This window comes from Mesoplodon mirus (genome assembly GCF_964341445.2).
Source record: "Mesoplodon mirus genome assembly, chromosome: 11".
Taxonomy (NCBI): domain Eukaryota; kingdom Metazoa; phylum Chordata; class Mammalia; order Artiodactyla; family Ziphiidae; genus Mesoplodon; species Mesoplodon mirus.
Window position 1 is genome coordinate 51,167,269 of NC_138987.1, and position 26,424 is coordinate 51,193,692.

At 36.4% G+C, this 26,424-nt stretch overlaps 1 protein-coding gene across 1 annotated transcript in view; it reads left to right on the plus strand.

The window, feature by feature from the left end:
• TMEM117 (transmembrane protein 117) overlaps nt 1–26,424 on the plus strand; it is a gene marked incomplete at its 5' end in the record, with an annotated part of 533,004 nt that overhangs the window by 265,262 nt on the left and 241,318 nt on the right. The window contains one exon of the mRNA XM_082634707.1: nt 9,697–9,796. Coding sequence (XP_082490833.1) covers nt 9,697–9,796 — 100 coding nt within the window. The remainder of the gene's footprint in view (nt 1–9,696; nt 9,797–26,424) is intronic.

Genomic DNA, 26,424 nt, shown 5'->3' on the forward strand with positions numbered 1-26,424 from the left:
TCTTCTTTCTCTAGTTCCTTTAGGTGTAAGGATAGATTGTTTCTTTGAGATTTTTCTTGTTTCTTGAGGTAGGATTGTATTGCTATAAAATTACCTCTTTTTCGTGTTTTCATTGTCATTTGTCTCTAGGTATTTTTTGACTTTCTCTTTGATTTCTTCAGTGATCTCTTGGTTATTTAGTAACATATTGTTTAGCCTCCATGTGTTTGTGTTTTTTACTTTTTTCTCCTGTAATTGATTTCTAATCTCATAGCGCTGTGGTCGGAAAATATGCTTGATATGATTTCAATTTTCTTAAATTTACCAAGGCTTGATTTGTGACCCAAGATGTGACCTATCCTGGAGAATGTTGTGAGCTATCCTGGAGAATGTTCTGTGTACACTTGAGAAGAAAGTGTAATCTGCTGTTTTCAAATGGAATGTCCTATAAATATCAATTAAATCTATCTGGTCTGTTGTGTCATTTAAAGCTTGTGTTTCCTTATTAATTTACTGTCTGGATGATCCGTCCATTGGTGTGAGGTGTAAAGTCCCCCACTATTATTGTGTTACTGTTGATTTCCCCTTTCATGGCTGTTAACATTTGCCTTATGTATTGAGGTGCTCCTATGTTGGGCGCATAAATATGTACAATTGTTATATCTTCTTCTTGGATTGATCCCTTGATCATTATGTAGTGTCCTTCCTTTTCTCTTGTAACAGCCTTTATTTTAAAGTCTATTTCATCTGATATGAGTTTTGCTACTCCAGCTTTCTTTTGGTTTCCATTTGCATGAAATATCTTTTTCCATCCCCTCACTTTCAGTCTGTATGTGTCCCTAGGTCTGAAGTGGGTCTCTTATAGACAGCATATATACAGGTCATGTTTTCGGACCCATTCAGCCAGTTTGTGTCTTTTGGTTGGAACATTTAATCTATTCACATTTAAGGTAATTATCAATACGTATGTTCCTATTACCATTTTCTTAATTGTTTTGGGTTTGTTTTTGTGGATATTTTTCTTCTCTTGTGTTTCCAGCCTAGAGAAGTTCCTTTAGTATTTGTTGTAAAGCTGGTTTGGCGGTGCTGAATTCTCTTAGTTTTTGCTTATCTGTAAAGCTTTTGATTTCTCTGTTGAATCTGAATGAGATCCTTCCTGGGTAGAATAACCTTGGTTGTAGTTTTTTCCCTTTCATCACTTTAAATATATCCTGCCACTCCCTTCTGGCCTGCTGAGTTTCTGCTGAGAAATCAGCTGATAACCTAATGGGGATTCCCTTTTATGTTATTTGTTGCTTTTCCCTTGCTGCTTTTAATATTTTTTGTCTGAATTTAATTTTTGTTGGTTTGATTAATATCTGTCTTAATGTGCTTCTCCTAGGGTCTATCCTGTATGGGATTCTCTGTGCTTCTTGGACTTGGGTGGATATTTCCTTTCCCATGTTAGGGAAGTTAGGGAAGTTTTCAACTATGATCTCTTCAAATATTTTCTCAAATCCTTTCTCTTTCTCTTCTTCTTCTGGGACCCCTAAATTCGAATGTTGATGTATTTCATGTTGTCCCAGAGGTCTCTGAGACTGTCCTCAATTCTTTTCATTCTTTTTTCTTTATCCTGCTCCTTGGCAGTTATCTTCACCATTGACTTTATAGGACAAACAACGAATGTAATTTGGCAGTATACATTTGAAGGGTGATAAAATAAATCTTCTTTCTTTTTTCACATGGATAAAATAAATGTATTTTACTATATAGCTCTTTCACTGTTTGTGCCAGCAAATTGGTACACGAAGTTATAGATTGCTATCTAGCCTCATTTAAAAGGACTGTTTTAAAACAATAAGATTCAGTAGATACCATGCAGAGATTTTACAATATTTCACTTTTTTCATTATTAGCCAACTAACTTATATTCAAATTAAATAAATTTCCAGTGTGTGATTGCAGAAAGTCAAAGATGGGTTCTTTATTTTGATTTGATTATATCCTACCCTCTAGTTTTTTTTATTCTAGAAGAGGTATAAAAATTATAGAGTGATATTCTATTCTAACTTTGTTAGAACATCATAGTTAATTACATAGCCCACAATTTATCTGTGGTTTTCTTTTAGTTTTTCTTATATTGTGAATCCTTGTTTTTATCTTTAGCCTTTTATTCTCTTCCTAGTTGGCCCTGGTGTCAGATGATCTAAATAATCTTTTTATATTAATTCATTAATTCATTGCTTCATTCATTTAAGTATTTTTGTATTCCTAAATCATACTATACACCGAACAAAAATTTTCAACTGCCTAGATGAAAGAAATATTTTCTTTACACTTGATGAACTAAGTCTTGTGGTAGAAAGGGGCAATGTGAGACAATCATTAGAAGACTTTGGGAAATTTGTTTAACAGAAGTATATTCAAAGTGTTACAGTAACACCAGGGAAGGGGTGACTTATAGGAATAATAGCAGTCGATTTCTCAGTGGACAGGCTTAGTTAGTAATCTTAGGCCAGAAGAAAGGTATGGCATTCCAGACAATGGGAGCATTGCATGCAAAGATGCTAAGGTACATCATAGGATGGTGGGATAGTTGGTGATATTGGTTTCATGGTGGGGAAGAGGGCCTGAAAAAAGGAGACTGTGAGATGAAATATGAATCTGAAAAATAAGATAGCTTGGAGAGAGTGAAGGATCTTCTTATCCATGCTTTGCTTTTTGGGAACCACTACATTATTTTGGAAATGTGAGCCCATATGTCAGAGATCTAACATTTTTTTTCACACCTATTATGAAATAGTTGTGCTAGAAGCTCTATATTCTTTATTTCATGTAATCCTCAAGAAACCCTGTGAAGGGAAGTTATTTTTATCCCCATTCTACAGATAAGGGAATGGATGATTATCAACTTAATCATTTGTCCCAGGTCATAAAGTGGGGAGGTGGTTTGCAAACCTAATACTTTCTGGTTCCAGGACTCTTGCTCTTCTAGTACACCATATTAATTCTCCAGAAGTTACCATAGTGGCAATAAAGAATCTATAGTGAAGTGAAGATAATCACAGGGAAATAGGAGGTTATTGTATAATTCAGATTAGAGATTGTTATGAACAGAGTTAAGACATTGGTAGTGGTGATAACAGAAAAACAGCATAGATTTGAGGCCCTTTCAGAAGTACCCTCAGTGGTTAACCAAATGTTGAGGGTAAAAGACGGAGGAATTGATGTTATAGTAAGGTTTCTGTATCTACTACAAACGAATTTCACTGAATGGGCTTAAGCAAGACAAAAATGAAAGGAAGAGTTAATGTGTGTATGTGTTAGCAATCAGGATGGATTTGTCCAATGAAAACTCCATCTATAGTCTTATATATGTCTTGTTTATAGAAGTTAGAGGGAATGAATGACTAAAGTTGGGGAATTTGCGTTGGTATTTTATCTGTAAGCATTTTTGGGTCCAAATGCAATTTTGATCACTCCAGCCTCCTTCTAACAATTGTCTGCGACATTTGTCACCTTCCAATGGATCTTGCTCTGTACTTCATACCCTAGGTCTTGCCTGGAATGCCCATACACATGTATTGAACTCTATCAAAGTCTTTCAATAGTCAATAACTAGCTATTTTGAGCAGAAATACTAAAATGTGGTTATTTGTATAACAGTTGAACAAGTGACTGGATTAAAGCCTATTAATCATTTCATTACAAGTGAAAAGATTGAGAAAGGTTAATATAATAAATCTAGGTTTAATTTCTGGCATTTTATAGTGACAGATTTTCACCTCAAGCCTTAAGAACATTTAGAGTTTTTGCTTGAGTTTCATTGTGTTTAATGCAGGTAAGTCAACTTCCTGTCCACGATTTACTTGTGTATGAAGCCCCCAATCTTGTTTATGTTGCCCGAACATGGCTGAGAGAGACAGCTGTGACGTTATGAATCCAGCTGGCCACAGATGGGTCTTCAGTGAAGCATGAATCAATACTGATTTGGTGATCTGTGTTTACTGCCTCTTGTTAAACTTTTAGAGATTCAGCTCCTAAATCACCTGGCATTAACTGCATCTACTTACATATAAGTAATAGACTGAAGTAAACTGGAGCCTCTGTTGCTAGTGCTCAAGACTCTCACCTGTAAGGCCAATTCATTATATTATCATTTCATCGACTATTTAGCCCATGTTAGAGTCTGTTTAGTTTATGGCCATTTAGCACATAGGTTTCACTAGGTACAGTAGGCTTAGTAGCTCATGTTTTCAGGTTGTTATGATAATTATGAACATTTCCAAGATCCTGTTGACGTTTACACACATATGTTATGGATTTAACAGTTAAGCTTGAAATCTCAAGGAAAAAAAATCTGAAGTTGTAGCTTGAAAACAAATTCATTTAGAATCTTTAAAGAAAATATCAACAATAAATACTTACCTGGAAGGCTGGTAAGACTGCAAGCTTTTCTAGATCTAAGCATAGAAAGCCAGCTAAAGCTCAAAGCAAAACAAACAAAAGATGTATGAATAGTTGAAATAATTAGCTAAAACTCTGAATGAAACTAAAACTTTAATGGTGCCTCCTAGCAAATAAAATTTAAACTGTTGTGTATATAAACTCCACAACTTCACATTTTCAGAGTCCAATGTGATATTCAAACTGGCCAGAATTGCTGATATAAATATATGCACACTCTATCCTTTACACCCTGAGCAGGAAGTATTGTTAAATGTTAATGAATGTGCAAATCAGTGAACTAGTGGTTGAAAGTGTTTATGGCAGGTCTGCATATTTGTAATTCTTCTTTATGTTTGTCCAAAACAGAAAAATTAAGAATAACTACTAAAATTTTTTGGTACAATATATCTTTTTAAAAAACATTTTTGGGGCTTCCCTGGTGGCGCAGTGGTTGAGAGTCCGCCTGCCGATGCAGGGGACGTGGGTTCGTGCCCCTGTCCGGGAGGATCCCACATGCCGCGGAGCGGCTGGGCCCGTGAGCCATGGCCGCTGGGCCTGCGTGTCCAGAGCCTGTGCTCCGCAACGGGAGAGGCCACAACAGTGAGAGGCCCGCGTAATGCAAAAAAAAATAAAAATAAAAATAAAAAACATTTTTATTTTATGTGGGACTGTAGTTGATTTACAATATTGTGTTAGTTTCAGGTGTACAGCAAAGTGATTCACTTATACATATACATTTATCTTTTCCTTTTCAAATTATTTTCCCATTTAGGTTATTACAGATTATTGAGCAGAGTTCCCTGTGCTATACAGTAGGTCCTGTTGGTTATCTAATTTAAATATAGTAGTGTAGGGCTTCCCTGGTGGCGCAGTGGTTGAGAGTCTGCCTGCCGATGCAGGGGACATGGGTTCGTGCCCCGGTCCAGGAAGATCCCACATGCCGCAGAGCTGCTGGGCCCGTGAGCCATGGCCGCTGAGCCTGCACGTCCGGAGCCTGTGCTCCACAACAGGAGAGGCCACAACAGTGAGAGGCCCGCGTACTGCAAAAAAAAAAAAAAAAAAAAAAAAAAAAATATATATATATATATATATATATAGTAGTGTGTATATGTTAATCCCAAACTCCCAATTTATCCCTCCCCCCCGACCTTTCCCCTTTGGTAACCATAAGTTTGTTTTCTATGTCTGTGAGTCTCTTTCTGTTTTGTAAATAAGTTCATTTGTATCAATTTTTTTAGATTCTGCATATAAGCGGTGTCCTATTATATTTGTCTTTCTCTGACTTACTTAGCATGATTATCTCCAGGTCCATCCATGTTGCTGCAAATAGCATTGTTTCATTCTCTTTAATGGTTGAGTAGTATTCCACTGTGTGTGTGTATATATGTGTATATATATATATATATATATATATATATATATATATATACACATACACATCTTTATCCATTTAGGACATTAAGTTGCTTCCATGTCTTGGCTATTGTAAATAGAGCTGCAGTGAACATTGGGGTGTATGTATCCTTTCGAACCATGTTTTTCTCTGGATATATGCCCAGGAGTGGGATTGCTGCATTATATGGTAGCTCTATTTGTAAATTTTTAAGGAAGCTCCATACTGTTCTCCATAGTGGCTGTACCAATTTACATTCCCACCAACAGTGTAGGAGGGTTCCCTCGTTTCCACACCCCCTCCAGCATTTATTATTTGTAGACTTTTTGATGATGGCCATTCTGACTGGTGTGAGCTGATACCTCATTGTAGTTTTGATTTGCATTTCTCTAATAATTAGCAATGTTGAGCATCTTTTCATGTGCCTGTTGGTCATCTGTATGTCTTCTTTGGAGAAATGTCTAGAATAACTACTAAATTTTATATATATCACTCTTCACTTTTAAATATATTAATTAATTCAAAAATTCTCTGTGCCATTTCCTCTGCATTATCATGGTCAGTACTCACCATGTGCCCACAGCCACAGAGGAGGGACATTCCCCTATTTTGTGCTGACATATCTTTCTAGATGAATACAGGACAGTTATTCTGCAATCAAGGAAATACAAATGTAGTTGGAGAAGTGAAAGCACAAAACAATTAAAAAACATATTTAATGGTTTTCTCTGTGGTAAAATTCTTCATAATTAAATCTTATTTTATTGCTGTTTCTAGGGTTTAATATACATAGGTTTACCTATGTAATATATCAATAAATATGAATAACTTGGGTCACTTTGTTAATTCATACATTAAGCAGATGTTTATTGATCACTTACTGTTTTCAGGCAGTGCTCTAGTTTCTGGGGAATTAACAGTGAAAAAATTAGCTAAAATAACTCCCAGTCCTCCTGGAGCTTATTATCTAGTTTTAGCTATTGTCTTCTCTCATGGTTTTCAGTGATGGGAACCTGTTTCTTAACATCCTAGTGATTTTTAAATGAGTGATGGATTTTATACATAAAAATGTATAGAGGATCTAGATGATACTTTATTCTTCCTGAAAAGGTTCACTCTTTCCTCTGTTAGTTGGAAAGAAGAGAAGCTGATCACTTTAACTCAGTCATGGAATGGACTGGGTAAGGACTGATTTACAGCTTCATCAAGGACCCATCCATCTCTGGTTTTCTCTAGCCTGCCATATCCCTGTATATCTTGGGCCATTCTCTCTAGGAGGCTCTGAACTATAATAGTTTCCTCAGCATGGTGAAGTTGCCAAACCTCTGCTATACTTTACAGAGACTTTCTGCTTAGTCTCTCAGCATCCCCAGTGTTCAAATTCATAATTTGGTAAATGTCTTGAAAGGACAACCAACTGTGTAGCATGCTCTCTTCTGGGCCTCTCTTTTCTCACAAGAATCTTGGCTCCTTAAATTTCAAATGTTGCCCCTCTAACCCACTGAGACTGCCCTCTGCCCAGGAAAACCCCAGATCCTCCTCCTCTTGTCTTGCACACAGAATCAGTTAATGTCTCCAGAGAAAATATAGTATAGCTAACCTTTCCACAATTCTCTCCAATCTGGTGTCTTGGTTTTTCTTGTCCTCATTGCTTAATCAGCTCTCAGATGACTTTAAGCAGATTTTGGGAGTGACTTTTACATTTTGTTTAGATCTTTTAGTTGTTCTTGGCTGGGTCATTGGTCTGTTGCATGCTTACCATCTCATCCCTATTTTTAGATACTGAAATAGAAGAATGATGCCTTCTCTTACACACATCTATACAACCACAAAGAATGTAGCCAGAAATTTCTACCCTAGCCCAATGTATTCTAGAATTAATTGGCAGAGTGGACAGGTAGAGATGTATCATTGAACAAAATCTTCAAAATAGGTGTCATTGAAAAAGCTGGACAATTAACAGAGCTAATACTCCATAGTACACTGAGCTCACTGCCCAAGAACTGCTTAGATGGATGAACTCAGTATAAGTGGGAGTCCAAAACCTAATGGTAGCTCTGGGGAGTTGTAGCTTCTGGATGTGACTCTTGACTCCTTATTATGAATTATCTTCACAGGAAGAAATTCTTGATTGTCATTGTCTTACTAAAATACTGGGGAACAGAGATATTCTTTGTGTTTTTTATATCTCTACTAACACTTGTAGGAAGAAGGTATAGCACAGTGGTTAAGTGCCGGGATTTGGGAGTCAATCAAATTTAGATTCAAATCTTGTCCATTTACTAGATGCTTGACCTTGAGAAAGTTGCAAAAACTCTCTAAAGGCTTAATTCCATAACTGTGAAACAGGAATAATAATACATTTCACTTTTCTGATATGAAAGTTGATGGAGATTCAGTTTTCAAAGTGCTAATAACAATCTCTAGAACATTGCTAGCATGCAATTTATGGTAGCTAAAATTTTTTTGGCTATTATGGAAGCACATGGAATTAGAGACCCAGAATTTTGAGATGAGACCTTAAGATATTTACATAGCCCCTCCATAGACTTTAAGATATTTACATAGCCCCTCCAAAGAATGAAGCATGTGGAAAAAGAATTGTTTTAAGAATTCATAAGTTTGTTTTTGTTGTTAAAAAACTATGTAAATATCTGTTTATGTTATGGATAAAAAACTATCTGAAATAACTCTGGAAAAAAAGAACTGAATTGCAAATGGTTTAACTCTCAGCGACTTCAAAAATGTGCTTCTTCATAGTTTCAATAGATAACCAACAAACATATCATTCTCTACTGCATATTGTTTTAAAGTTAATACTCCAATACGAAATAAAAAGTTAAAAAATGAATTTAATCTAAGAAGAGTCATGTTTAACTGACGCCCTAAGTTGTACAGGTATTATCATGTTTAAGAAAGGGAACAAAATTTAAAGGAAAAGAAACCTAGCAACTAACCCCAATAAATTAAAAATAAAAATAAAGTAAAAGAAATCTGAGTGAAAAACTTATAGTTAAAAATATAGAGAGAGACAAGTTTGGTTCCTAGCTACCATTCATTTGTTATGTGGTATTGATTGAGCAGATTAACTGATCTCTTTGAGTCCCATTTTTCTCAGAGAAATTACAAGATGGTAAAAATGATACTTAGAATTTTCTTGACTATCAAACAAGAAAATGAAAATGCTTAATAAACAATAAGCATGGTCATATTACTTGTATTTAATGATTGGGTGTACCTTTGAATCTCTCTTTGAGCTGTGAGACATATGAGTTGGTGGTATATAGCAAGCAAACAAGAATTAGCTATGTAAAAAGAGTGATGAAATGAAGTCTTCTGGTTATTGCCATTTAAGTAATAATTTAAACCACGTATATTTGAGTCAATTTTTACATCACTTCACTGTGTGAAAAATTTTCTCTAATCTTGATATTCTTCTGAACATTATTCAGATATATTATACCTAAAGCCTATTCCCAGCACGTTTTCAATAGTTCTGACTCGACAGAACTGAAGGAAAGTGAGCTCTTCTCTTCCTTTCAAGTTACTCTAATTAAGGAATTGTTTCTGCGCTCCTCATACTTGAGTGAGTGTGAAATGATGCCTTTGCTGAGTATTTCTGTTTGATTTTCCAAAAGCTATTGTCAGTCCTATGGCTCAAAAACAAAAGGCACGTGGTAATTGGTATAGTCACAGTCAGTCTTCAAATCTAATTGGAACTGAACCAGACACCCTCAGAGCTCCTCCTAGCCTTTCAGATTTGTAAGCATGGATGAGATGAAAGCAAGAAAGCTTGTGGAAAGGGGAAGAAGCCCCTTTGCGTGTTGCTGAACCAGAAAGTTTTGACTGTATGGCTCTCTGAGTCTGGACAATGTCTTGTGTGTTTGTTTCCACAGAGCGTATATCATTACAGACTATATGGGCATCCGAAATGAAAGTTTCATGAAATTAGCTGCAGTAGGGACCTGGATGGGGGACTTTGTCACAGCTTGGATGGTAAGAAATTTTAACTTCACCCATTTCAAACGTCAGATGTAAGACATGTTCATAATGTTGGATATATACTACTTTTTTTTTAACAAATAACATCACGAATTATTTTATTTCATGTTACATGTCAAATAACATTCCAAAGAAAAAAGGACCTTGTTTTCATGGTTAGCATTATTACATTTGTGCAAAACCCTCAAACATGAGAAAGTCTCATTTATTTCACAAAATTTGAACGTACAGTCATTTCAGTAACTGGTTTGTTAGATAATCCAAGTCCATTTATCCCCGGTTTTTCAAGCAACAAGTCACAGGAAATGCTGAGCTCTAACTGTTTGTGTACCTGTCAGCCCAGCATCCTGATCTCCAGCCCCTTTTTGACACAGCCGTACTCTTTGTTTTGTTATATCATTCGTCTGTCCTCCCAAGGATTAGAGATATAGTTTCATTTTCTCAACTAATGTGAATTGGATTTTATTGGATACACACTGCTTTTCATGGTTTAGAGCAAAATAGTTACCTCTGTTTCAAGGGGAACAAATTCATAAATATGGACAAATCTAGAGATTATATGCAATATCTGTTTACCTCAGGAAAAAATGTCAATACAATTTTAATACAAATGACTGTCCACCAGTATATATTTATTTATAAAATGCATATATATGTGTATGTACAAAAACATATACATATGCGCATATGTGTAGCATACAAACATATACACATTCATACAATTAGTGGAAAATTCTTTCCTGTGAAATTCTAAATAATTTTGTGAAGATTGTCTGTTTGTTGTTTTCTGATATGTATACTTTTCAGGTAAGAAATGCTGTATGGCCTGTCTCAGAAGACCATATGAAACATTCTTTAAGGACTTTAAAAATAGTTTTCTACATTTGTTTTCCTCACTGAACCTACTAACTTAATGGTAACTAAGGAGTTCTGAGAGTTGTCTGTTTAATCTCTTTTGTGCATTATCAGTCTTTATTACTATACGTCTGCAACAATTAGACAAACCATGTTTCATGCTGAGTTCATCTGCCAGGAGAGTAACTTCTCTTTCTAACCATTGAGTTAATTAAAGAGAGTATGTAGCTTAAAGGCCCTAGGTCCTGTAAGTTTACAGGAGTGTCTCAGAGTGCAAAGAGCGTAACTCTCATAAAAAAGGAACACTCTAACCTTCATTGACACCTTTCATAAGTGTAGTTAATCCTAATTAGCTTTATTCAAATTCATTCACTTGAAAATGAGAGGTCTTATCAAAAGAAAGATGATGCCCAAACTAAACACGATTTGGCAGGGATATGCAACTACAGATGTGTTCCTGATACTGCAGGGAGATTTTCACAACAGTTACTGCCACTTCTATTGATAGCTTTGCTTCTTACCTAGAACAGGTGTTTTCAGGGCACAGGAAGCAGTTATATCTTAACTGCTACTACTGTCATCATCCTGCAAGAGTATCAAGTAACCATAAAAGAGTTTGTCTAGCCTGTTTTTGAGCTCCCTCCCACCTCTGTTCAATTTTAGAATGTTACCAGAACAAATTACCAGATGAATTCCATTTTGTTAACTTTAAAATCGAAATTTGAAGATGTTATTTATTTGTAATCATTAGAAATAGCAATGAGAATAAGCCAGACATTAAGGCCAGGCTGCATCATCTATTTCCATTGGGAAAAACTATTTAAAAGGAAATATATGAACTTTAAGCTTGTAATTTCCTTAAAATTTGAGGTAATGCCTTTTGGAAATTTCTGCATTAATTGTGGATTATGATTTTGACTCCATTTTATGATGGCTCTACTTACTAAAATGGAAAAGAGAACTGGAACAAGAGTTCATAAATTTGGATTCTCTGACTTGCCACCTATGGTTTGACCTTCCACAAATAATGTACAATCCTTTGAGCCTTAGTCTGCACATTTCTTAAAAGGGGTTAATAATTCCTACTGGTGCTACAGGTTTTTTTGTGGCAATTAAACGTGTGGTCCTACAGCAGGACTTAAAATGCTGACATGTAAGGGAGGTATAAGTGCTTTATTGTTATTGTTCATGTTTTTGGACCCCCATCCTCTTGACTGGGCCCAGTTCCTTGAAGTAATGGCAAAGGCAGGTCATTGATCCAAACCTTAGGCTTCCCAGACTTCCTGTCTCTTCTGTGAAGCTCCAGGAGTATGAGAATCCCACCTTGTCCCAGGCCTGGGGTTCAGAGCATCTGGAGTTTCCTTCCTATTGCCCATGCTAGAGCAGACTAAACCAATATAGTACATTGCTTCCTTACTTCTGCCTGATACTGATCCTGATCAAAGTCAGGGGAGAAGCAACAGACCAACAAAATCTAAGAGCTGCTCTGGAGTTTTCAGGCTGAAGTCAGCCATTTGATACATAAATCATTTTCTTTCCCATGATGACATCATTATTTATTTGTAACCCAATTCCACCCAACTTCTCCCCAGACTTTCCCACAAAACAGTGTTTCCTAGGCCATATATAGCTCTGCCCCTATTTATTGGTTATATTATTATTTTTTTAAATTAGGCTATTTTTCTTTTGAACCATAAAGTGGGGTCCAATGCCTAGGCAGCATTGAGAGGCAAATGCATAGTACAACTTTGACCAAAGACCTTTAACCCTTCCTGGTTGGATTTTTACCATGCACTCTTCTGCCCTACTCTTATGGTTTAGGGGAATACCAATAATTCCACAGTTCAATCTGTAGTCTTTCTCTCTCTCCATCATCTGTCTTACCTTCAGAGTTTCTCCTAAATTTACTACTTTATTGCCTTCTATTTCTACTAACTAACCTGATAACTTTTTACCTTTTCCTACACTATAGATTACTGCTCCAATCAATACTTCCAATACCACAGAAGTAGGACTAGATTGAGGGTCAAGAAAACTATGTTATAGGTTTAACCCAGCAAACCTTTTGGGCCCTCTCGTCTGTTCCTTTCCGCAAACTGAGGAAGAATCAAAATCCCTTTCTTCTTATGTGATCTGAAAAACTGACCTTTCCCCATTAGCCACAGGGATAGAAATGGCAAAAGAAACAGTTCTCTCCTGATTTGAAAGTACAGTCACACAGGGAGGATTCCCAGAGCACATCATTTCTATTCCCATTTCTATTCACTGACTAGGCGGTATGTTTCCATATAAATATTTATCTGTCTACATATGTGTCATTGATAACATTTTAAAATATAATAGTTTTCCTCATGAGAGGAGTCTAAGGAAGCTTTGACCTTCATTTCTCCATAGAATTCTCATCATGAAATGAATATCAATGATGGTGACCATTGTGGAAAACCAACGGACTATTTACATTTCCAATAAAAGCGTGCCTTTCAATACAGTTCAGAAATAGAGGCTTTTTCTTTGGTGGAAATAATTCAGAACTTTTCCTTGGTTTTAAAAGGCACATCAGGACTGATGTGATCCACAGGCAAGGCTGATATCAACCAATCTGACAAAAATCTTTGACCCTCACACTACCGAGTATCAAGCTCTGCTAGGTTCAGTTCCCTGGCGGTCCTGACTTTTTGGGGCTCTGTGGTATGCCTTGTACAGAAGGCTATAAGTATATGTCAGGGTTCAAGTTACTAATTTTTTTGTCAAATAGACTTTTTAAAAATTAGTATAAAAGAAATACATAAAATGACCAGTGAGGTAATTCATCATTGAGCTGGCCCTTTATGTTAAGAGTTGCAGAGACGAGCTCTATCACGAGGACACACAGAAAGCAAAAACACTGGGTGTCTCATGCGACACCATTGCTACGTAACCCCATGTTTGCCCATGCTCTGTGCCATTAAGCAAAGAGCCAAGGAGGGTCAGCTGTTCCACAGCACATGGCTCCAGCTTGACCACCTCCCCTGTTTGGAAAACACAGGTCACGGCCTCTGCTGAGGTCTAAGGTGGCAGGGGATCCTGAGGACATCATGATGGCCATTGCTTCTGCCCCTCACTTAATACCAGAGGGAAAAATCACTTCCTGTATATGTATACCTAATCATCATCCCCTTTCTCCAGTTCCTGATTCCTCCTGCTCTGGTGGCTTTCTCTTACAGCAGTAAGTGGTACATGGCTCATGTTGGTGACAGGGACATCAGACTCCAGGTTTGACGTTCGTGGCTGTGGGGAGGTGAAGGAGGTTACAAATAAAGTGAAGACAGTTCTGATGGTAAACACTAAAGTCATCATAAAACTTATACATACACCCTACATCAAAAAACCACATACTGTGTTGTAACTTCCAATAATCATGGGACCTTGGTTGTCCTTGACATGTCATTCCGAGAATTGTGTGTGTGCCTTTGTGTATATATGCCACGACTGGCAAAGCTTCCACCATGGAGTCATGTCATACACTCATAAAACAATTCAGATTTTTGTCAATAGCCTTTGCCTTTATTTCAGGTTATTACAGTTGTTACTGAACCAAACCTGGGTCTGCTTGCCCACGCACAGTAAAATCAATCTACTGACACCGGCTTGTGGTGAAGGAAAGTACAGCGTTTATTGCAGGGCGCCAAGCAAGGAGTCCAAACAGCTAGTATTTATAAGGCCCAAACTCCCCGAAGCTTTTCAGGGAAAAGTTTTTAAAGACAGGGTAAGGGAGGGGGGTTATAGGGTGTGTGAACATCTCATGGACATTATTCTGATTTGTTGGTGGTGAGATAATCAGGAGTCAACATCATCAACCTTCTGGTTCCAACTCTTCTGGGGGTCCACATGCTTGTGTGTGGAAGAGTTAAGAAGTTAACTCCTTCCACCTGGTGGGGGTTTCGGGATCTGCAAAGCAGCTCAAAGGACATGGCTCAGAATATTTTCTATAGCAGTTGAGGAGGAACTAAAGGTCCTTGACTTTGTTTAATGACTAAACAGATTATTTTGTCTTTTTGCCTGTTTTCCTTTCTTTCTGCATTTTCTCGCTTCTCTGATTAAATATACTCATTGGAACTCAGGGAAGCCTATGAGACTACAGTCTTTTGACAAACAAGAGGCAAGCGGAGGTCATGGTGGGGTTCTGTTCTTGGAAGGCCTCATAGGATCCTGCTCGGTTACATAGTGATCATTTGTTTTTAAAATTATGCGTGATTTTAACAGGTTTTTTCTTCTTCTTGAAATTGGAGATGTATTAGAACCAGACAAGCTCAGTCAACGCCTTCATGTGGAAATGCATTTGGATTGATAAAACACAGCCTTTGTAGTTGTATTAGAACAATAAATAAACTTTTAAAATTTGCTTGTTTCTTTCTTTTGAAGTTCTAGTTAGAATATGATTTTAGAAAAAAAATAAGTTTTTAAAAGTATATTTTACCCTTATATTTTATTTACTTATTATTATTTTTTTTTAATTAATTATTTATTTATTTTCTGCTCCGGGTGTCAGTTTCGGCACGTGGAATCTTCATTGCCACGTGCAGCATCTTCGTTGTGGCGTGGGGATTTTTTTTTTTTTTTTTTGCCGTACGCAGGCCTCTCACTGTTGTGGCCTCTCCCATTGTGGAGCACAGGCTCCGGACGCACAGGCTCAGCAGCCATGGCTCACGGGCCCAGCCGCTCCGCAGCATGTGGGATCTTCTCAGACCAGGGCATGAACCCGTGTCCCCTGCATCGGCAGGCGGACTCTCAACCACTGCGCCACCAGGGAAGCCCTGGTGTGGGGATCTTTAGTCACAGCATGCAGGATCTAGTTACCTGGCCAGGAATCAAACCCTGGGCCCCCTGCATTGGGAGCACGGGGTCTTAACCACTGGACCACCAGGGAAGTCCCTTGCCTCTCTGTTTTAATCCTGCCTCTTTTATGTGTAAATACTACATTATCCCTCTAAATATTTGAGTGAAAAATTTTGTCTTCCTATTTTTCACACATTTTTCATTTCTTCAGAGAGATTTTTTTGATTCATATTTATGTTGCTAATATCTTTGTTTCAAAAGGTTGTGTTTATTTAACAGGCAAAGCTGTAAACTCTTTCTACCTTACTTGACTATAAACTTCTTGAGTGGAGTTACAATGTCAATTGTGTTCACAATTGTATTCCTAGCACACAACACAGTACCAGGCATAAAAAAGTAAAAGGTGCTCAAGAAATATTTATTGAAAGAATAAATATATATATCATAAGAGGACATAAGCAGTAAGTTCTATTTCTTCTTTTCTCATTCAATTTTGTGACTTAGTGTTATAAAATGGGCATTCTAGAATATTGAAAATGTGGAGGGATGAGACCTGTACTGTTCCAGGTGCCTCGATATCAACTTCCTTCCTGCCTCCCACCAGTAAAGCTCTTCATTTGCTCTTGCTTAGCTTGTTTCCATAACCAGGAGGACATGTGCTAGGAACCACCCTTGAATGGACATAATAGATTGTATTTTTAATTTTTATTGAAATATAGTTGATTTACAATGTTGTGTTAGTTTCAGGTGTACAACAAAGTGATTCAGATATATATATATATATCTCCACTCTTTTTTAGATTCTTTCCCATATAAGCCATTACAGAGTATTCAGTAGAGTTCTCTGTGCTATACAGAAAGTCCTTATTAATTATCTATTTTATATATAGTAGTGTGCATATGTCAATCCCAATCTCCCAATTTATTCCTCCCCCTGCCCCTTATGCCCTTGGTAACCACAAGTTTGTTTTCTAAATCTGTAACTCTATTTCTGTTTTGTAGATAAGTTCATTGGTACCCTTTTTTTAGATTCCACATATAAGTGATATCATGATATTTGTATTTCTCTGTCTGACTGACTTAGTATGACATATATATTCTTTTTTAGAATCTTTTCCATTATAAGTTATTATAAGATATTGAATATAATTCCCTGTGCTATACAGTAGGGCCTTATTGGTTATCTTTTTTATGTATAGGAGTGTGTGTATGTTAATCCAAAACTCCTAATTTATCCGTCCCCATCCTTTCCCCTTTGGTAACCATAAAAGTTTGTTTTCTATATCTGTGAGTCTGTTTCTGTCTTGTAAATACATTCATTTGTATCATTTTTGTTGATGTAATTCTCCTAAATGGTGATGGAACCTTTTGTACAATTTTGCATTCTCTGGCAAAGTAAAGATTGAGACTCTCAGATCCCCCCAGATGATTCCTTGAGTGGTCATTGTTGCTTTCAGGAGCATAGTTCTGCTCCTGGGTGCAACAGAAGGAAACTAGGTTGAGATATATCCATTTAGCCACTTAAGCAGAGAGCTTTTACTGTACTATGTAAGACAGAAAATTGGTTAAACTTCAGTGGACAGAGGCAGAGAGGATTAAAGAATGGTGTATACTTGAGAATAATTTATACTTCTGGGTTAGTATTTATTTACAAATCTAGAACAGAATAGAGAGAGGAACTATTTCTGCAGCATTCAAGAGTATTGAATGTATATATATTGAAGTATATAAGCATTCCTTCTAACTTAAATATAGAAAATATGAAATACATTTTGTAATTATAAATATATACCTAAAATTTGGTGAGTTTTTTGGTTGTCCCATGTTTATTTCACACTTACTAAGGAAGGAGTGTGATTATCTGTGCTATTTTCATTTCACCAAATTAGTAATAGTTTATTTAGTTAAAAGTTTTCTGTTATACATGTCACCATTTTGTGGACTGTTCTGCACATGCTAAGTTTGTCAGTGAACAATAACCTGGAATATAACTGACATCATGTCTAGTTTGTTATTCTGTCTGGAACTGAGTTTTTCAATTCATATTATGATCAATGCCATTTTTCTAATTATTTCTTTTCCACTGATATTTCAAAATGACAGAATAAAGAGCATAATTGAATTGATTTAATATCTGAAATAAAGTAACAATAATAGCTTTACTGAAGTTCATAATAAAAGAGCATTTAAACTGTGAAATGTTGAATAGAAGGATCATAGTTAGAAAACACATCAAACAAGTATATATGACAAGTGGAAGGGGCAAATCAGATATTAAACCATGGGAGCTGGACCCAAGAGCCCAGCATTACTTTGAGATGTTCTCTTTTGCTCTCTTTCTCTGCCTGTTCACTGAAGCTATTTCATGGTTGCAGTCTACTTTTTGATTAGTTAACCCCATGTTTGGTAAATTTATGTTGCGTTTCCCTATTTTATACAGTGAAGTTGGAAACTGGATCAAACATTTAAATAAGTAATAAACTATCTTTCTATAAAGATTCTCTCTTAAGTGAGATACCATAGAAAAAGAGCATGTCTCAGAGATTTGGGGGCACATGGCTTATTGAGGAAATGCTCTTCAGGGAAATCTGTAAGGAGAGGAGAGAAACAAGAGAGAGATGGGGAAGGAAGAGAGCAAAGATGTAGTCATATGGTCTCAGGTAGTCTATCCTTGGCTTGACCCACTGGGCAGGTGTTATGTTCTTGGGGAGTGGAGTGTACCAGTAAGTGAAGGGGATCTGGGTGGGACACTAGCATCACCAACATTGATTACCACACTGAGAACACCCAAGGACATTAGATTGAGTGGCATCCATAATTGCCAGAAAACATTGTCAGTTCGTTTGATTGTTTGATTGAAACAGAGAATGTAAGAGAGGAAATTTTTTTACATTTCCTTTTTATGCATTAGAAAATTTGAGGGAACCAAATGTGGTCATTTTGCTTCTGTGTGTATAAATATTTTAATGTATCTATAAATATTTTAGCATTGTGTTTCATGTTCCTTCAAAATAATAAGTTCTTACTAAAAAATTAATAAGACAGGAGAGTCTAACCTCCTGTTTTCTGATAGCATCACAAATGGTGATCAGGAGTCTTTTAATTTTTAGGAATCTTGGAGTCTTAGAGTCCTAACAGAATATGATATGAAAAAAAAGGATTTCTGAGTAAAATAGATTATAGTATAGAATATAGATATTTAGGAATAGAAGCACAAATTCTGTCTCTGCTGTAACTCTCCTAAACTCAATCTCTATCAGAAATTCCATAGTATGTTATAGGTATATTGTATGTAATTTATATTCATTTATTAAAAATTTATGCAATATATTACTCTAAGTGTATAAAAGGCACCAGGGAAGTGTATTGGATTGAACTATTTATTGGATTGAACTACATTAAGATGTGAAAGACACTAAGTGCATCTCTTATAGAAAGACAGCCCTACTAGAGGCAGGAGATGCTCATTTTTCATCTTTTCCATCCCCAGCTTAGTTTTAGCATTTTTCAATTCCATTACACTTTATTCTATTACCTAGTTTATACTTCCTCAAGGCAGATTTCCTTTTTGTCCACACATTTGTTAAGATTTTTCTAACATGATGTTCCACACCTTTTAAAGCACCATTTATCAGTCATTTGCCTGAAATTTAAATAAAAGCAGGGAGATATTGATATTTTTTTCCTCTGAAAGTCAATAATATAATGAAATGAGTACCCATTGTTAATATTAGCTCAGAACCTCAAAAAAGAAGCTATGTGCTTCTTTTTGTAGTCATTTTAGAAGTAGTTGGATTATTCCCTTTATACATTTTTTAATGTTTTATTTAGTGCCTATTCCTGTGGGCCAAGCACTATTTTATGTTTGTGTGTGTGTTGTGTGTGTCTGTTGTGTGTGAATGTGTGGTGTGTGTTGTATGTGTTGTGTGTATGTGGTGTGTGTGGTGTGTGTATTGTGTGTGTGGTGTGTGTGGTGTGTGTGTGTGTAAAATTTTAATTAGTTTTCAGAGTTTTCAGTGCTTTCAACTACTGTGCTATCTTGCCAAGCTAAATAATTTTCTTGGGAATATTTAATCATAGATATCAACAAGTCATGGAATATAGCTGTAGAAGTTGGTTTGATACTTTTTTTTCTGCCAGTGTGTCAATAAAATTTGTCCAATTTTGTCATTAGTTGGGAGAGGGGAGTTGCATATCTTTTTAGGTACTAAATGATAGTACATCACATCTTTGCCAAACTATTATTTTTAAAGTTTAGAAAACTCATATATTTTTTACTGTTCCCTTTTGACAAATATAGGTGGTTGAAAGCCTCTTATTTCTGGGACTGGAAGAATGTAAAAAATAGCTTTATATAATCTTTTTAAGATAGATACTTCAATTCCTGATTTTTTAAGTGCTAAGTGTTTTGTTTATATAAAATTGCTATCCTTTAGCAGTTGTTTGCCCCAAGAAAGATTTTTATATTCACAGTGTATGTTGCATTTGTAGTTAAATGTTCTATAAACATCAAAATGAAATTTATAACATGAAGTGCTAGTACTTACGTTTTATTTTTGTTGCTTTATTAAAACTGTTACATCATATTTCAAGAGACAAATATTTGAGTGAACAGAAGGAATATTTTGATAATGAATGATTAAGTAAAACTATGTTTGGCATATATTCTTCTCTGTTCTTACATATCTGAAGGCTGATTTGGAAATAAAGAACTTCTGTTTGCCTTGACTGACAAAATATGCTAAGGTTTATCCCAGACCTGAGCTTGACTCCAGTATCCTTCACTAGTCTACCAAGTTGCTCAGTGAAACATCTTATGTAGCTTTGTGAACATACTATTGCACAAGGAAAGGAGTAAATTGTGCATACAGTACTCATGGAACTTATTAATTAAGTATAATATCAAATAAATGACCTTTGACATTTCTGAAGATATCAAATAGAACAGATGATTAAGTTCACATCAGTAGTTTCTTTTTTTTCTTTTTTTTTTTTTTTTTTTTTTTCTTTTTGCGGTATGCGGGCCTCTCACTGTTGTGGCCTCTCCCGTTGCGGAGCACAGGCTCCGGATGCGCAGGCCCAGCGGCCATGGCTCACGGGCCCAGCCGCTCCGCGGCATATGGGATCCTCCCAGACCGGGGCACGAACCCGTATCCCCTGCATCGGCAGGCGGACTCTCAACCACTGCGCCACCAGGGAGGCCCAGTAGTTTCTTTAATACAACAGACCAGGGCTCACAGAAAGAAAGTTAGGACACCACATGTGCCAACTTAAAAATTCCAAATTGTTCTTGACTGCTAAGCAGAGAATATATTTGAGAAGTATTGCCTAAATGAGTCAAGTGCTTGAGACGAAACAGGAAACCTGGAGAGGTGCCATCTGTTTTCACTGAAAAGAATAGCACCTCTCATAAAGGTTTTAAAATATATCACGAAAGATACTGTGAACCTGTAGCTTTGGAAGAAATATGAAAGCTAATAATTTTCAAGATCTGAGTACTTTTTCCCTTGACTTATCTTATAATTATCCTAATTTCTATTTGACATTTTCAATTTCAACTAGAGGTGACAGAATCAATGAAAGATTTTTGACAAATCCAAATGAAGAAAAAAAAAAAGCAATGCATCTTATTTCACTTCAATAAAAAATTAGCAAAATGAATCAACTTTCTGTGTAACCATATGCTAGATATCTAAACTCATTTATTCATTAAATGAGTATTTATTTATATAGTAACCTTATACTTTACAACCTTATTATACAATGCTTTTCAGTATTAAAGCGGACTAAGTATAATTAAAATTATAAAATTGTTGAAATATTTATTGACCAACAAATTGGATTTACTATATTGGTAGAGATATAAAATGTCTTTTCAAAGACCATTTAAAAATTCGTTTTTTTTCTAAAGTACAAAAATAACATATACCCATGTGTAGTAAAGCAAATATATATTTTACAAATCCTTTATTTTGATTATATGAACACAAATAAACAAGCAGAATAATTATTCTTGGCACCAGTTCATGTACTTTACTTTCCTAGTCCTAAAAGTCTCTATGGTAGTGTCATTGGTATCTTTCTGAAGTTATTGACACCTCCAAATGATGATATAGACCATAATATTTTTGAGAAAATATGTTCTCTGGTGTCAAAAGCCCTGTGAAACTCAGTGTATTCTACTAAATGGATGATTGTACAAATTTATTTTTAGTAGTATTTTAGCCCTAATATTTCTGTGGATATCATATTTTTGCTTCCATTCAAACTACCTTTTTTTCACAAATATTTTTACATGATACAACTCATCAAATAAGTTTTCTCTGTCATTTTAAAATATTTTACCAAATTTTGATGCTGCAAAGTTACAGACCTTTAGCAGCCCAAGACAATTCTGAGGGTCTCCTTCCCTTATTCATTAATCTATTCACTTAATAAATACACACTAAACACCTACAGGATAATAACAAATGAGTGATGGAGTAAACATTAGAATATATTAAATATGGTAAACATGGAGTTCTAATATCATTGCGTTTAATGTTAATTTCCTCTTTTTAAAGGAGTCTCCTAAGTGCCTTGCCCTAGCCAGCCCTTCACAAGACTTGCTGGGTTGGCGAGTGTTCAGGCTGTGTGGGAATTGTTGTCCTACACCATCTTTTGGTCTATTCAGATCTTCCCCACCTCCTTTGAGTATCCTCAGTCATCAATTTGTGGTGAGGTTTTAATGAGTGACGGTGGCTTTCTGTGTTAAACTTGGATGAATAATAAATGCTGAAGTTGCAAATTCGAATGCCCTGAGGACCAGGCCACTCTAGTACATTGTGAGACATTGGTATGAGATAAAACGGTGTGCAGTCGGGGGTAGCTGTGTTGAACCAGAGAGCATATTCCCACAAAGAGGCGACAAAAATTCAGTTTTGTGCAAAAATACCAGGAATGAGATGTAGGCTATAATTTCAACACAGATTCTTCCCACTGTCCACCTGCTTCATGCTTTCATTAAGCTGCAGACTGACACAGGACATGAACGTGGAGAGATGGGTGTGATGAGTGAACTTTGGGCAGGTGCCATTTTGGAACATCTCAATCACACCTCTTAAACATATCCATCCTCTAAGAGTTGGTTCTCCCTTTTTGGTTACGGCCACTGACATGCAGGGGAGACAAGAACTCCCTGTGCTCTAATCACAGCTGATGAGAACACCCCGAGTCCTTGTACCACTTAGTGCTCATCTCACCCAAACAGTGAAGGCACAAGTGGGCAAAAATCATTTTCACAATAACACTTTCTGAAGTGTTAATGAAATGCTTGTTATTGAGGTCAAGCTAGCCATTACTAGCATGGGTCCAGAGAGACCTAGAGCTCATGCCGAATTTGTTGACTGACTAGCTTTGGTTCATCATAGGGAAATGGTGAGCAGGTGGGTACCTAATGACTATGCATTGTGCAGTTCTTAAAGTGAATGCAACTATCATTAAGGTTTCAACATTTATAAAGCTCTGAGGCAGTTTCTAAATAGGTACAATGAACTAAGCTTATTGTTTAGTTGGTAGCCCCAATCAATTTTTTTATCTGCATTCCATAAGGCAGTCATTCGCAAATTTGTCTTTACATTGGAATCTCCTGGGGAGCTTCAAAGACCACTGATGCCTATGTCCCACTCCCAGGGATAGGGACTTAAATTATCTGGACTGTAACCTGGGTGTTGGAATTTTTAAAAGGCTTCCAGAGTTCTAATATGCAGACAAGTTTGGGGCCATTTCTCTTAGGTGATTCCAGGAAGTTTGGTGTGAGAGTATTTTGACATATGCTATGGGGTCATAGCCATCTGATATTAAGGCTGATGGGAAATCAAAGGAAGGAATCTTGTGTTGCTGGGAGACTATACAACAGAGAAGCAGGCATGAAGGCAAAATGTGTGAGAAGAGGGCTGGTCTCACACACCTTGCCACAGGGCGATGTAAGTGCTCCGTAAATTTTCCCTGGCCTCCAGTGGTATGTCTAGAACTTGATTTGGGCTTCTTACAGAGCAACTTTGGCCTTGGCTTCCTTCTGATACTCACAACAGACTCCTCTGAATATATACCAGCCTTGCTGAAAAGTTGACCAATGTCATCTGCCTTGGCTTTGGCTCAAATTATTCAAGAAGTCTGCCTCTCCAGATAACAGGACAGGCACCCCCCACCTCCTTCCAGCTCATAAGATGGAGAAGAATAGTCATGCCATCATTTTGCCTATTCTAATAGAGTATCATCTACATAAACTTCCTTTCAATCCACCCCTACCAGCAAATGACCCACTCCCCCAATTCTCCATGTGCTTTAATTTGATTCTTTACTTCTCATTAAATGTTACTAAGTATTGGTGCCATTCACTCAGAGAGTGGGTTACTTTTAATAATTATTACTTAGAGAATATGACTGTGAACTGCTGTGAGATAAAGCATGTGGAATTATGACTGTTACTATTGTTAGTGTTACTTAATTTAAAAAATTATAGTGTTTCATAAATGAGAACATCTTAAAATACAGTCTGCAATTTGCATTTTCTGTATGAAGACTTTTTACGTATTTTAACATCTTTTAATTTTTACTATACTGTCCTTCCCACAGCTCAGCCAAACTGAGCTAACATCAAGATTGTATAGTCACCATTTTACATGTTTTTTTAAAATGAAGTCAGCTTTAAGTAGTTGACTCTAAATTATAAATATACATGATGTTAATGTTATGTCATTTGCCAGAATCTCCTCTGTTTATAGGAATTAAGATATGAATTATATGGATTATGTTTAGTGATGAAAACTCCCAATGAAAAGTTTATATTCTTCAACAAATGCTTATATCTCAGCTATGCTTTCCAAAGGTTGACAAGACAATCTTGAGTAAATAAATCATAGTTCTCATTTACTAAAATAAGTGATTAAAAACTAGCATTGAAAAATGCTGAATTTTAAAATATAATCTTGACACAAAGTAGATAATTTAAACTTTTAACTGCCATGAAACTTTATCTCATAATTTTCTCTCCTGATGAGCTGTGAGTTCCAAATAGTATTGGAATTCCTCTACTAAGATTAGAGGCAAAAAAATACATTCATTTAAAAAGGTTTCTTGGCATTTATTTTTAGTCCTGTTTATTTTAGTAGGGTCCAAGTTACAGGTTTTATTAAAATACTAATTTTATAGTTTCTAAAATGGATTACATGCAGAAAAATATGAAGGGAGGGGGTTTGGGCCAAATATGACATTCAAGAAGCAAACTTGAGAAGCAGATGCGTAAAGATGACATTTTCCCAGTCAATGACAATTATCAGGAGCCTCTCATCTGATTTCCTGCCATGTTATGTTTCCACAACAGTTCATTGACTTGTCTATAAAAGTAAAGCTTGGTGTCAATTAAGGTGTGACAACAAAGGAATTCAATAGAAAACCCAGGGGATTGTAAAATAAGTGTAGATTTTAATGCGGAAGTTTTGAGAAAACAGCTGCCCAAGAACAACAATTTTTGATGCACAGTGGATCTTGACAGAAGCTCAGATCCCTGATATTTCAGTCCTGTTCATTTGTCAACATAAAGGCGAGATAGAGTCTTATGGGATTAAGCAAACTCCACGTCTAAAAATATAGTTTGACATTTCTTGAATGCACTTGACAAGACTCCACATAAAATTATATGAGCATTCTTTCCAGCTAAGAGAAGAATTTTAAGGGAGGCTGAGTTGTTTTATTCAAATTCAGATTTCATCTTTGGTTGCCATGGCATCTTAAAAATTTAATTTTATATTGTTGAGTTTTAAATGTTAGGTATAGGGTGTTTGAGTATAGCTGGAAAATAACAAACTTTAAAAATGTTATTGTAAAAATTAAATTGCATTTGGACACACACAAAAAATGAGCAAGGCCTGAAAAAAGTCAGTTACAGAGATTCTACGCAATAGGAAAAGTGATTATTGACTGTGTTGTCAATAGCTGTCCGTGACCGCCCTGCTCTCTGGCTTCCTTGCTGTGGTACAGCTGGCTGACAGATTGTGGCTAATGGGCAAGCGGAGAAAAAAGGTGGTGAGGAGGAGTGAGGGTTGCAGGATTCAGTGGCCTGAGAGACTGGACTGATGCATGTGTGATGGCCAGCGCTGGTGAGGGGCGGGGATCTGCAGGAAAATTCTGTGGTGATTGGGATGATTGGGAGTCGGGGGCGTTAAATGAAAACTATTTCATGGAGAGAGAAGTGGAGGGAATTGTGTAGGTCTTGGAATAACCTTTCAGCAGTGGGGGCGGTGAGCGGCAATGATTGCTAATCATCAAATACTACAGCTATGGGAAGTGGAAGGCTGGTACATGTAGCGCCTCAATATGCTAAGTGCTCCTCTTAGATATAATGTCTGTTACCACCTTAAAACCTCTGCCTCTTTGCTTTTCCTTCCCTTTGAGAAACATTTGCCAGCTTGTTGGACTTGAGTTCTTATTCTCTTTTCCTGCAGGAACAACAGACTGCAGCGTCCATCCACATTACATACTCTTTAAAAACCTTTCCTTTTTTTTTAAAGAAACAAAACTAAAGTCAGATGGTTTAGTTTTCTAAAACGAATGCAAAGGTGTGAATGGTTAATGAAGCTGAAACAATTGCAGAGCTGTGCTTTTGCAAGCTTGCCGAATGCCAGCCTCACTTTTGAGGTTAGCATTTTTTTTCCCTAAACAGTGGGCCCATAATTTTTAATGGGCTTTGCCCATTCATCCTTGAAATTCATGAGTATAATATGCAGCCAGATAATCACAAGATTTGGTGTCAAACTGTGAGGCATATAATTTCTGCATGCCTATGAATTAGCACTTGATACCCTCAAATCTATTTCCTGTTCTCCCTAAACATACCATTAAAAGTAAAAACGCTGACAAAATTATTATTAATTACTTTGTGACTTTGTTGAAATCATAAACAGAATAAACTT